General features: G+C 48.0%; 1 protein-coding gene across 1 annotated transcript in view; it reads right to left on the bottom strand.

Moving 5' to 3' along the window:
- The window catches only part of LOC147226954 (nucleolar protein 4-like), a 15,374-nt gene extending 5,037 nt beyond the window's left edge, over window positions 1-10,337 (bottom strand). Inside the window, exon 1 of the mRNA XM_086159971.1 lies at window positions 9,900-10,337. Within this exon, the coding sequence (XP_086016097.1) occupies window positions 9,900-10,304 (405 nt within the window). The 5' untranslated portion in view covers window positions 10,305-10,337. The remainder of the gene's footprint in view (window positions 1-9,899) is intronic.
- Window positions 10,338-14,251: the final 3,914 nt, after the last annotated feature.

Raw genomic sequence — 14,251 nt, forward strand, 5'->3', positions numbered from 1 at the left:
GAACACAGAGAACTCAGAGAACCCTCAGAAGACACAGAAAATTAAAAACAACAAAACTCACCGAGGCCACAGAACCCATGAAACCCAAAGAACACACAGAATCCATGGAGCCAATAGAACCCATGGAACCCCTAAAAAACAATAGAACTCCCCGGGCCTATGAAAACCATGGAACCTGCAAAACCCACGGAACCCATGAAAGCAATGGAACCCACGGAAACCCAAAAAAAACTTATGGAACTCACGGTTCCCAAGGAATATACAGAACCCATGGAACCCGAACAAACAATGGAGCTCCCAGAGCCCATGAGAACCATAGAACCCACAGAATCATGGAAAATAAGGAACCCGTGAGACCCATGGAACCCAAAGAACCAACTGAACCCACAGAGCCCATGTGACCAACAGAACCCACAGAACCCCCCCTGAAAAAAAAACAAACTACGGAACTCACTGATCCCATGGAATCCCAAAAAACAATAGAGCCCATGAGAACCATGGAACCCACAGAAAACAGAACCTATGGTAGCAATGGACCAAAAAGAACCCATGGAACCCAAAAAAACAATAGAACTCACAGAGCCCATGAGAACCATGGAAGCCACGGAACCCACAGAACCAACAGAACCCATAGGAGCAATGGAACCCAAAAAACCTATGGAACCCATGGAACCCCAAAAATCTATGGAACCCACAGAACCCATGAGATCCAGAGAACCAATAGAACCCAAATAACCCCCCCACCTCCAAGAGTCACGAAACCCAAAAAAAACTATGGAAATCGTAGAACCCATGGAACCAAAGGGGCCTGTGGAACCCATGGAAAACGGTGGAACCGGCTGTCGAGGGCTCAGCTGGTTAGCCGAACTGGTTAGCTGGTTAGCTTGTCACCGGGGAAATATTTTCCTGTCAGTTAAAAGCGGCACCCGGTTCGTCCTGTTGAATAACCGCGATGTGTTCGGATCCACATCCGCCGATGGAGCCTGCTAAGCTAACCGCGCTGCACAGGTCGGCCATTTTTCAATGTCACAGTGAAACGGCTGACCCGGCATTCTAAAGCCCGCTTCTCTAGTTTGGACTTTTGACTTTGGACGCCGGCGTCTTGTGAAAAACAGGAAGTGACACGTCCTCGCCGGGCAGAGGACAACATGGCGGCGAGGAAAGCGTAAAACGGAATGAAAAAAAAAAAACAGTTTCACGGGACTTTCACAGGAAATGTCTGGAAACCGTTGTCAGGTCAGAGTCGTCCCGGCAACCAGCGCCGCCAGGGGGCAGTTGGGGGGGGGGGGGGTCGCCATCACCATGGCGACCACATCCCAAACAGCAGTGAGCGACAAAGAGAGCCAAGGATGAGGAGACGGTGCTCTGGAGGGAGAGGAGAGTCTGATGAAGACAGACTGAGAGGAGTGTGTGTGTGTGTGTATTATCATCAGGAGGATGACCCTCGTCCTTCATCAGCAGCTAAATGGGCCGCGACACCGGCCAACACACACACACACACACACACACACACACACACACACACACACACACACACACACACACACACACACACACACACACACTTCCTGTTTGAAGCTGCACTCCGGCCCGGATGCCATTCGCCCCTTTTCATCTTCATCCTCCTCCTCCTCCTCCTCCTCATCCAGCCCCGATCAAACATGGGGGACGAAGGGTAGACGCACCGATGCGTGCACTTCAAGGTCGTCTGGTAGAAACCAGACCCGTCTGGGACGCCGAAGATCACACAGAAAATAAATAAAATCAACCTAGATGAATTTTTATTCATCTAGATTGATGTTACATTGGTAACATGAATAATAAATCAATTATGTTGATAAAAATAAATAATAATGACAATAAAAATTAAACAAAAATAAATATACAAATATGTGACTGGAAATTATTTGGGCATTTTATTTTAAATGTAAAAATTATTTTTTTAAATGAAATTCATCTTTTCAGCCTGGCAAGGGGCGGGGCTTAACCGGGATTGGTCAGCTGTCAATCACAGCTACAGTTGTCAATCATACAGAGACATCCAATCATGTCACACCCACGGACAACTCAGTGTTTGGAGAACCTGGAGAACCCCGGCAAGAGAACGTGGAGAACCACTCGGGGAGAACTCTGCGACTCAGAGGAGCGGCGAGTTAATTATCCAGCCGTCTTGGCAGCTGGAGGGGGGGTTGGGGGTGTGGGTCTCGGGTAAGGGGGGTCCCTGGGGGGAGGGGAGAGGGGCAGAAGGGGGGATGTGATAATGAGACGGTCCCTCCAGAACGTCTACCCCCGTCCTCCTCCAGGGACAACCCCACACACACACATACACACACACACACACACACACACACACACACACCAACCACCAGCATGAACCTCCTCCAGGAGTTAGCAGGAGACAATGGACCACCCCCAAACCCTGGCCTTCATCCCTTTCCCATGCATCGCTATCGGCCACCATGAGATGATAATCCAGGCGGGACTGGGATTGGGATTTTCACCAAGCCGAGCAACTGATAGGGGATTTCGAATCAAGGAAGCGCAGTCTCCTCGTAATCCCGGGACGGGAAGAGACGAAGCTGGAGGAACAGGAGAGCGAAGGAGAAACCCTTAATCCCGCAATCTGGGGATTATTGTGTTAGCTGGTCGTTAGCTTCCGACCAGCTGCAGGTGTTGACATGGCGCTCAGGTGGGGTGGGGTGGAGTGGGGGGCAGAGGAGGAGGAATGGGGGAGTGGAAATTGCAGCCTTGCAGTCTAATTAAGACTGGTGTTAATTTCTATTCCGCCGCGGCCGCAGGAGCCGATCGCCATGGCAACAGGAGACTGGGGACGGGGAGGGGCGGGGGGGGCGGCGGCGAGCCCAGGGCCGCCTGGAAGGACGTGACGCCCAAAAAGAAAAACACTTTCATGAACTAATTGTGTTTTTTTTTCCTGCTTCTTTTTCATCATTGACCCAAATAAAATTCCTGCAAGCAAGTAGGACTGCAGTACTGGGGAGTAAAGGGGAGTACTGGGATTACTGGGATTACAACAATTACTCTGGACTGCAAGACTAAGCAAGCACCTGCTTTCATTAGCGTTGTTATTATCATTACTATAATTAGCATTCTTTAAATGATATTTATAATTTAGAGGTAAAAATTAAACAAAGCAGCACCACATTATGATCCATGGGATTAATCCCCGTCTGTGTATTATCAGGATTAACCCTCGCCGGTTCAGAACCAGGACGGATCCTTTGCTGGATTAATGCCCGAATTTAACCTTTGTTGGTTCAACACCAGGATTGAACATTTGCTGGTTAGCAACCGGGATTGACCCATCGCTGGTTTAGTACCTAGATTAACCCTTCACTGGTTAGGTTGCACGATTAACCTGGCTTGTTTGGTTCTGGGATTAACCCTTTAGTTCCTGGACTACCCTTTTGCTGGTTAAAATCCAGGATTAATCCCTCATTGATTCAGTACTGGGATTAACCCTTTGCCTTTTTAGTCCCTGGATTAACCCTTCACTGGTTCAATTACGGGATTAACCCTTTGCTCGGAGGCTTCCAGGTTTAACCCTTCGTGCGTTCAATTGCAAACATTTTGGATTAACGTTTAAAAAGTGTGAACAAGTATTCACTGGGCCCGGATTAGATCAGATTATTCCTCTTCATGGGTCCAGGTCTGAGAGGAGGAGTAGGTGCGGGATTGGGAATGAATGAACAAAAAGATGGAAAGAGAAGTGACTGAATGACGGTAAACAAAGCAGTGTTTACAACCTTCGTCGCCATGGCAACCACCCACAGATACTTTTTGCCACTCCATTCATTTTCTCTTTCCACCCGTCGGCAGAGGAAACTTTGGTTTTGTTTTCATTGACTGAACAGCTTTTACCCAGTGAGGATTTTTACTGGTACTTCCATTGGTAGTTGTTGATTTTTTTTTTATATTAATTTGAATAATCATAATAATAATAATAGTAAAAGTACAGGTGGATTTCCAATAAATCACTTAAATAGTTGATAACATTAATCAAAAAAATATGATGAAATCGCTTTGGATAATTTCAGCTAAACCACAAATAAAAAAAAAACACACACACACTTTATTGCACAACCACACAAAACTGATAGGATTGAAAATATCACTTAGCCTCATCTTATCTACATCTAATGAGCAACACACACAGACACACACACTCTGGATCCACAGTAACACAATTACTGGTCTAGTCAACAACAAACAGCTGCCCGACACACACACACACACACATACACACACACACACACACACACACGCTCGCTAACAGCAGGGGGGCTCAGCCTCCATTGTGCTATGAGACATCTGACCCTCACACTGATCAAGCAGACAAAGAAGCACTCACACACACACACACACACACACACACACACACACACACACACACACACACACACACACACACACACACACACACACACGTACGTCCTCCACTTCCCTTCCTGGCGGCTATATTTCTGTATTTGAGAGTTTTGCTGCTGAAAAGTCGCTGAACCAGAAGGAACCGGACTCACGCGGTTCTGAGGATGACTTGTGGGCAGAGCCAAGACCACGCCATGTCCGGCGAGACGCCAGTGGAAGGTCACATGATCAAAATGACAGCGGCTAAAAGCAAACAGCAACTGGTTTGCAGCCTTGGAGTCATCAGAGAGACATGACAAGGGAGCCAATCGCAACTGTGATGGGACAAGAGGCGGGGCTTAACCTGGACAGGTCGGCTGTCAATCATCCAAACATTTGTTTAACTCATTCACAATTTAGTTTTCATTGAACCCGCTGGCTGTTTCTGGACTCTGAGAGAAGGATGGAGAACTCAGGCAGGTGAACATGGGAAGAAACAAACACACACACCAAACTGATTTTCCTGTGCATTGTCTTTCCTGTGTCATGGCCGCCATTTCACCCAAGGGCAGGGGGTGGGGACCCTCCACTGACCCCACTGGGAAAATGAACAAGTGCTTACTCACTAACAAACACACACATACATACACACAAACACAGACACCAGACACGCTCACGCACACAAAAACACAGGCCTGGGTCAAAAGGAGGGTATGACGAACAGACACACACACATACACTCATGCAGGTCAGGGTCAAAGGGAGGGTGAAATACACACACACACACACACACACCAGAATTCCACCATTTCTTGTCAAGTTAGGGTTTTTATAAAGATAGAATAAGAGGGTCTTTGAGACAGTAGAGATCACTGATAGTGGCGACCAGTCCAATTAGACACACACACACACACACACACACACACACACACACACACACACACACACACACACACACACACACAGAGGTCTCATTCATCCGTCCACCCAGTCCCACAACCATCTAGATACAATCGGAGAACCGCTTTTTTATCGTAACCGTCCGCGGTTGGACGCCCGCGTCCCACGTTCTTGCGTCCTGCGATTTCTCGGGGTTGCCATGGCAACCTCACACCTGCGTACCAGCCTCACCTCCCTCCAGAAAGGCCCGGGAGCCTGCAACCGGCACGTTCGCACTTGTGAACTCAAGGCAGGGACAGGCTTCCCGATCATCAATATGTGATCGGGTGATCACATTCAATGTGATCACCTTCACATTGAAACCAGCCTATTGGTCAATCTAAGTACTCGTTGCCATGGCCGATGAAACTGCTCCCTCACAGCTTCTAGTCTTTGAGCGGAGCTTCGGGCTGTTGACCAATGAATGGACCCAGCGCAACACCTGCAAGGGTAGTACGTCATAACTTCAGAGTAACAACACAACCGTGGACTTGCAGGGGAACTACACTATAACTGTACAACTATGAATTACCTGCAGGGTAACTACATTGTAGCTACACAAATGCAGATGACCTGCAAAGTAACTACAATATAACAACAGTGTAACTACACAAATGCAAATTCCCTGCAAGATAACTACACCATAGCTACAGTATCAGTATCAACTATGATATGGCCTGCAAGGTTACAACACCTCACAACAAAAATATAACATGTTGGCTAAAAGTGGGATATGACTATCTCACAACTACAGTGTAAGTACACAAATACAGTATAACCTCAATCTAACGATACCATTACCAAACCTGAAGTGTAATAGTACACCCGTAAAATAACAATGGTGGTACAAGTACGACATCACCTGAAAACTATGATAATACTGAGGTACAATTCCAATATTATCTCATGGTAATTACAGTGTAACAGAAGTACAGCCTTGTTACGCTACAGTATAACTAGATGTACAATAGCACAGCATTTCAATGATAGAACAACAAAAAACTACATTATAAAGGCCAATTAGCTGCAATGACCTCTGTCTGATGTTAGGTTTCCTTCTACCAGATTTTAGCTTACGGTCCAAAGGTGGTGTCTCTATCTGTCCACTGCGAGGTTTGTGGTCAAACATGAGCTTGGTGGCTCTCTAAGATGAGGTTCTCTTCTATAAGATGTCAGCTTGTTATTCAAAATTAACTTTTCCTCTGTCCGATGAAGTTACCATGTGGTCCAGAGTTAGCTTGTTGTCTGTCTACAGTGAGGTTTTGTTCTGCCAGATGTTAGCTTGTGGTCCAAAGTTAGCCTGCTCCTGTCCAATGTGAGATTTCCTTCTACCGGATGCTAGCGGATAATCCAAAGTAAGCTCATCCTCGGTCTAACGTGAGATTCGCTTCTTTCCGAAGTGAACTTGTAGCCTCTTCCATGTCAGCCCGTTGACTTTGCGATATACGCTCGTCTTCGTTGTGGATGTCAGCTTTCTTCTCTTTCGTCTTTACTACAGTGACAGCGACGGCGGCCACATTTACTGGACACAGCCGTTAAATCACGCTGTTTTTTGTCTCAGCTTGAAGATAGTCAGGTTCTGATCTCAAAGCCCCTCAAAGATGAGCGGGTTTATCGACGCCAAACGACGCACGACCGATGTTATCAGACATGAATCAATATGCTGATCGGCCTTTTGCCTCGCACAGAGAAGTTTCCTCACCTTGGTCCTGAACCAGGCACCTGGGAGGATCCCTGTCGTCATGGCAACAAATTGTGATATGTCTCTTATACTTTGTTGTTTTTTTTTTTTTTCAATTAAACTTCTGTGGGATAAATGCTTTTCTGAAAACTATTTAAATGTTTTTTTCCTTGTCCTTTTTTTGTCTTCCTGACAACAGACAGAAGTGAAAAAACTGCTCTTGGTTCACAGCCGATCTGCCATGTTTGGAAACACACACACACACACACACACACACACACACACACACACACACACACACACACACCTCTGCAGTCTAAACAGACACTGTCCATAGACTCAACAGGAGAACTCCCAGCCCTCACTGCTCCTCCTAATCTCAATCTAAGCCCCGTACGGGACGGGGTGAAATAAAAACCGCCGGTAACCATGCCGACCGCCATCCCGCCACCCCCACACAACCTCCGCACCCCCTCTCATAACCACGGCATCCCCCCTCCTCGTCAACCTGCCATTTTACCCACCTAATCAGCCTGATGACATTTTAATAATTCAGCAACGGAGCTGGGGATTATTTTTATCCCAGGGAGCCGCCACGCTTTGGGCATGTGACGTGCGCCGACCCGCGACAAATTCAAATCCAAAACACAAACACACTCCGGAGGTCAGAAGGTGATGGTCTAAATCACGTAAATCAGATACCAGCAAAAAAAAATAGGAAGACTTTACCCTCATATGGCTTAATTACCAAGACATCATATTAATTGCTGAATAATAAACAACCTTCTGCCAGGGATAAATTCAATCACATCAATAATTTACAAAAATAAAAATCACAGCGGGAAAGAAAAACCTTACTGGATATTTCCAACATTCGAAATAGAGAGAAATTAATGAAAAAGAAAGAATACATGTCTAAAAAACACAAACAATCAAAACAATTTAGCTGGAAATTAAACAGATATTAGGATTAAATTATTTTTTAAAAATGCCTCGAGATATTTTGATATTTTGAACATTTTACAAAGGAAACAGTGACTGTTGAGGGCAGGAACAACAATGGGAGATGGGAAGAACTTGGTGCCATCAAGTTTACAGTTACTTCAGTTGCTGCTGAAGAACCTGCATCACCTGCAGCCCCAACATCTACATGCGGATCAATACTTATTGCCCGGATCAATACTGTATGCCTGGATCAGTCTCTATATGCTGAGTACAAAGCTAGACAAGCTAGTGTCACTCAGACAACAAGCTAACACAATAAAGCTGAAAACCTCATGCCACACAGCTCATGCTGAATGAATGACAAGCTAACATCCACAACGAAGACGAGCTAATATCACACGCCACATAATTAATGCCAACAAGTCAACATGCTGACACAAGTTAACTTTGGAAAGAAGCAATTATCACATTGGACAGAGAACGAGCTAACTTTGGACCGTAAGCTAACATCTGGCAGAATGAAATCTCACATCAGAAAGAGGTAGGCTAACTTTGGACCACAAGCTAACATCGGATAGATAAAAACCTCACATTTGACAGAGGACAAGCTAACTTTGAACAGTAAGCTAACATCTTATAGAAGAAAACATCACTTTAGAGAGCCCACCGGCTAATTTTTGACCACAACCTAAAATCTTACAGAAGAAAACATCACTTTAGAGAGCCCACAAGCTAATTTTTGACCACAAGCTAACATCTTGTAGAAGGAAGCCTCACATAGGACAGAGGTAGGCTAACTTTGGACAACAAGCTAACATCAGATAGATGAAAATCTCACATTTGACAGAGGACAAGCTAACTTTGAATAGTAAACTAACATCTTACAGAAGAATGCATCACTTTAGAGAGCCCACAAGCTAATTTTTCACCACAAGCTAACATCTAGTAGAAGGAAGCCTGACATCGGACAGAGGTAAGCTAACTTTGGACAACTAGCTAACGTCTTATTTGAAGAAAACCTCACATTCGAGGGAGGACGAGCTAACTATGGACCATAAGCTAACATCTTATAGAAGAAAACCTCACCTTAGACCGACAACAAGCTACCTTTGGACCACAAAGTAACATTTGGTGGAAGAATACCTCATATCATGTAGAGTACAAGCTAACCTGAGATAAAAACCTAACACCTTACCTTAGACAGACAACAAGCTAACTTTGGACCACTAGCTTCCATTTGGTAAAGAAACACTTCGGACAACAAGTCGGCATCAGAACATCCCGGCGCCGCCTCCAGCTGAAGGACGAAGAAGAAGATCGGGTTCAACCCACAGAGACCGGACGGGCTGAGATGTTCTGGTCTGCAGGAAACACACCAGGATAGAGGAACCCCGATCTCCACTGGAAGCCTCCATTCACTCCTTTATCCCAAAACAGAAACACAAGTGTGTGTGTGTGTATGTGTGTGTGTGTGTGTGTGTGTGTGTGTGTGTGTGTGTGTTGTGTGTAAACATCTGGATTAAGTGGTGCTTGTGAACAAAGACCCGGATCAACCGTTCCACAATGGATCATTTGCATTGACAGGAAGAGGTCGCAGCTTCCGGTTCACCGGGAGCCGCTTCCGTTTATCGGTTCCCTGTCAGAAACGAGAAGAGGGCGACGTTTTGGGTTTTTTTTTCCCACCCACGCCAGTGTCAGATTATAATCCGACGGGTCGTACGTGGATTACACCCCCCCCCCCACACCACACACACACACACACACACACCCTCCGGTGGAACAGGTGTTTTCCGGTGGCCCCGGGCCAGAAAAGTTGTACGTCTTATTTCCTTAGGCAAATACCGGACATGGACGCACACACACACACACACACACACACACACACACACACACACACACACACACACACACACACACACACACAGATGCATGCACACGCTCGCGAAGCGAAAGAGGAAGCGGCACTAACCGTCGTCTTGACGGGCACGTAGAGCACCGGTCGGTCTGCGGCTGCACCGGCACCGGCACCGGCTCCGGTCCGCCCGCCCGGCGGCGTCCCGACCTGGAACCCTTTGGATTTGACCCAGAACTTGAACTTGGCGTTGACCGGGCCACCGCCGGTCCCGCAGCCGCGCGTCCCGCCGCGGGGGTCCTCCTCGCCCTGCAGGAGGGTCTGCAGGATCTTGGCGTACTTCCGCCGCGTCACGGTCTTGGTCTTCCCGGTGTCCCCGTAGGTGCGCAGGCACCAGTCCTGGAACTCCACGAACATCTCCGCCGCACCGGACGCAAGGGCGCCGCCGCCGGGACTCCGGGAAGCGGAGGGGGACCGGGACGGGGACGGGGACGGGAGTACCGCTTCCCTTTGCGTCGTCATGACGGAGGAGGGGAAATAAATTAAAAAAAAAAAAACGAGATTGTCCGTTAAATTCGGTGTATGTGCTTTCCCCAGCGGGGTTTACGCACACCGGGAATGTGGCGCAGGGGGGGGGGTCCGCTCGGTTCCTTCCCGGTTAGCCGCGCCGGAAAGTCCCGTCCCGGAGCTCCGCCGGCACAGTGACGCCCGGTCCCTGCCGCCGCCGCCGACCGGATCTGCGGGGAGGAAGAGGCGGTCAGAACGAAGTCCCGCAGCAGCTGCGTGAGCAGGAGGAAGAGGAGGAAGACAATGAACCGGAGAACCGGAGAACCGGAGGGGGGGGGGGAGGGGGGTACCGGTGCCTCCTCAGACACACCTGTTAGCAGCGTGGGTCGGCCGGTCCTGCGGGGGGTGGTGGTGGTGGTGGGGGAGTCAACACCTCCTCCTCCTCCTGCCGCTGCTTTTCCTCTTCCTCGTTGTTTAGTCCCGGTGGGACCGGATGAAGGCAGACCGTCCCGGTTGAGACGGAAAAACGGTTAACGGGGAGCAAACGATCCCGTCCCGCCTCTACGGCGTTGCCATTTTGTCCGCCCTCCTCTTCCTCCTCCTCCTCCTCCTCCTCCTCCGGGGCTCCGGTTGATGGGAAACAACCGGACACCTGTTTGATTCCCGTGTGCCTCTTCCTCCCCGTCTTCTTCTTCTTCCTCTTTCTCTTCCTCTTTCTCTTCCTCTTCTTGTTCTTCTTCTCCTTCTTCTTCTTCTTCTTCTTCTTCCTCCCTCTTTCTTTCCACCAGCAGAGCCGCGGGGAGCCGGAGGCGCGCGCTGTCCTGCGCAGCACACGCGGTGAACGGGACACGCTCACGCACGCTCACGAACACGTGGATACAAAGGTTTTTTTCTTATTTTTATTTTTTGTTGTTGTAAGAAACAGGAAGTGCCCTCCCACCCCCCCTAAAAAAGCTGACGCGTTTTGGCGGATTTTGTGTGTGTGTGTGTGGGTGTGTGTGTGTTGAGAAAAAAAAAAAATCGATATCCACGTGAAAATCGATAGTCTGCTCTGATCAGGTCCCGGTTCTAAAAAGTATAAATAAATTAATCAATTAATTACAAAAAAAAAATCCTCCCGATTCCACGCCCTCATTTGCATACCCGCTCATGCAAATGAGGGGGCGTGGCTTTGGAGGACTTCAAAGTAGCGTTGTTGATAATAGCCAATAAATAAAAATAAAAAGTTTATGGATTAAAACAGGGATTCATGATAAGGACTTAATTCGCCGCCGCTTTCGTTTATTTATTTCCGGTGATGTCACAGGGGGGTCAAAGGTCAGATATGTTACCTCACAGTGAGGTTTGCTGGACTTGTGATTGACAGGTGAGCCCCCCAACTTAAGCCCCGCCTCTCAGTTGATATAAGCTAGCATTGGCTCCGCCCCTCAGGAACCGATGAATTGATGATTGCGAAATGCTCAGAAGGACATTCTGAAGAACATGAGATGAAAAAAAACAGAAGTGGTGGTGGACTTCCCCAGGAAGAACCCGTGGGAAAACGTCAGAGAACCCTTGGCGATGCTGTGGCGTTAAATTGTGGTCACGTGACATCACGGCAGGCAGTTGACCAATCAACGGCCTCCAATCGGCGCCAGCAGCCCTTAGGAAGCAGTTGGGGGGAAAAACAGGAAATGAGTAACTGGACTGCGGCTGAGTCAGACGGCGCCATTTTGGTTCCAGGCTCTGGATTCCAACTGTCCAACCCTCGGAGCAAGTCCATCACACACACACATACACACACACACACACACACACACACACACACACACACACACACTAGAATAAGGAAGCGGTGTGTGTTCCTCAAGAGGAACACCGTAAGTGGCGCGTTCCTCTTGCCTCATATTTATTTATGGAAATAAACATATCAGATGGCGGAGTCACGGGGGGGGGGGAGGGTCAGGGTTACCATGGCGATACATGTCAGTGAAAAAACCAAGATTGAGCCCGACATCAGGGTCCTCCTGCACCTGTACGTCCTCGCTCCTGTGTGAGTCCTCCTGTCAAGCAGATGGAAACAAGATATCTCCTCATGCACAGGGAGGGTCTTCGTGCACGCCGGGTGCCGTCGTGTCCCCATCTGACGTGCACGGAGAACCACCAGGTGACTTAAGCGGCTCCTTAATGGACATGAGTGTTCATGCAATGCGTTTTGAGGGCTGCTGATGAGGCTCCTTGGAGAACATTACAATGCACACACACACACACACACACACACACCTCCTGAGTTCTCTGGGGAAAAAAGACAGCAGAGGAATAAAAAGCAGGCCGGCCAGGCTTGAACATCTGGGGAGGAAATAACAGCAACACTGACAGTAATTGTCCTCCTCATCATCATCTTCATCACCTTCATCATTATCATCACCACTATTATCACCATTATTATCAGTATGATCTTTATCATCATCACCATATTCATACAGGTTCTAACACCGCCCAAAAAAGCAGATGAGTTAATTGAAGACTCTACATTGTCCATTAGAGAGGTTGAGATGTCTGTGATTGACAGGTGACCCCATGACTGACAGGTGACCCCGTGATCAACAGCTGACACCCCGATTGTCGGAAAGTGTTTGTTTGCTGACGTTGTCGGGGACTCGAGCAGGACAAATAAATAGCCTCCCAGCACAGGAAGTGAAAGTGTTTCAAAACAGGCTGCTCGCCACTCGCCGCCCTCTAGCTCCGCCCCCCGTGTCCCCGGGGCTGCCGACTCCTTGGCGTGACAAACGGACCCGACAGAGATTTCAACATATTTTGTTAAACAAAAAAAAAAAAAGAAAAATCTCTCACAGGAAGGCACAAGGGACATATCTCAAACGTCCCGGGCCGTCGCCATGGTGACCAACCAAATTCCACGAATAGCGTCCAGTCTGGCCTTTTCTACGGGAACAGAAATCAAAAATTGAAAAGAAAAGATCACCTGAGGTTGCCGACTGAGGAGCTCATGCTTATAGATTGAGGAATATGATTATCACGACAATAATCAGACGGCTGGACGGAGATATCACAGACGCGATCCACAAACTTATTGGTTATTGATCGGTTAATTGATTGGTTATGGGTAGAACTTTGAAGAAGTTCTGATCGCCTGCCTGACAGCATGTGACCTCGCCCTGAGGAACCACTCTTCCCCTCCGAGAACAAGAACGTCCAGGAACCGGAAGGCAGAGTCCTGCTGACCTCGGGCGGCTCGTCTGCTCTGGGAGGAACCTTGGAGTCCACAGTGTGTATCAGCAACCCTGCAGACACACACACACACACACACACACACACACACACACACACACACACTCTTTCTCACCCACACACATACATAAATGCACACAAACAGTCTTGCACACACACACACGTACAAACAGACAAACACACCCACACATGCACGCCATCTCGCACACGTACACACACATGCACACGTGCGCGCACACAAACACACACACCATGCACACTCTCGCTCACTCACACACAAACATAAACACACACGAAGACGCTTGCACACAAACATGTACACACAGACAGACACAATTACACAGGCACGCAATTTCTCATGCACGCACACACACACACACACACACACACACACACACACACACTCTCTCTCACTCACACACACGACCAAAAGTGACCCATGTACACACATACATGCACACGCACGTACACAAACACTTGCACACACGCACACATTTACACAGTCTCGCAAAAACGCACGTATGTCCATACACACATAAACATGCTCACTGACACACATTCTCACACACACACGCATGTACACAATCTCTCACAAACAAACACACACACACAGATATGACCAAAAGTGACACACGTAGGCACAGACATGCACACTCAAATACGCGCACACACGCGTACACACTTACACTTTTACACACACACATATATGCACACTCACGCACGCACACACTCTC

This window comes from Fistularia commersonii, chromosome 14 (genome assembly GCF_037954325.1).
Source record: "Fistularia commersonii isolate RoL2024-O1a breed Wild chromosome 14, RoL_Fcom_v1.0, whole genome shotgun sequence".
In the NCBI taxonomy this organism is placed as follows: Eukaryota; Metazoa; Chordata; class Actinopteri; order Syngnathiformes; family Fistulariidae; genus Fistularia; species Fistularia commersonii.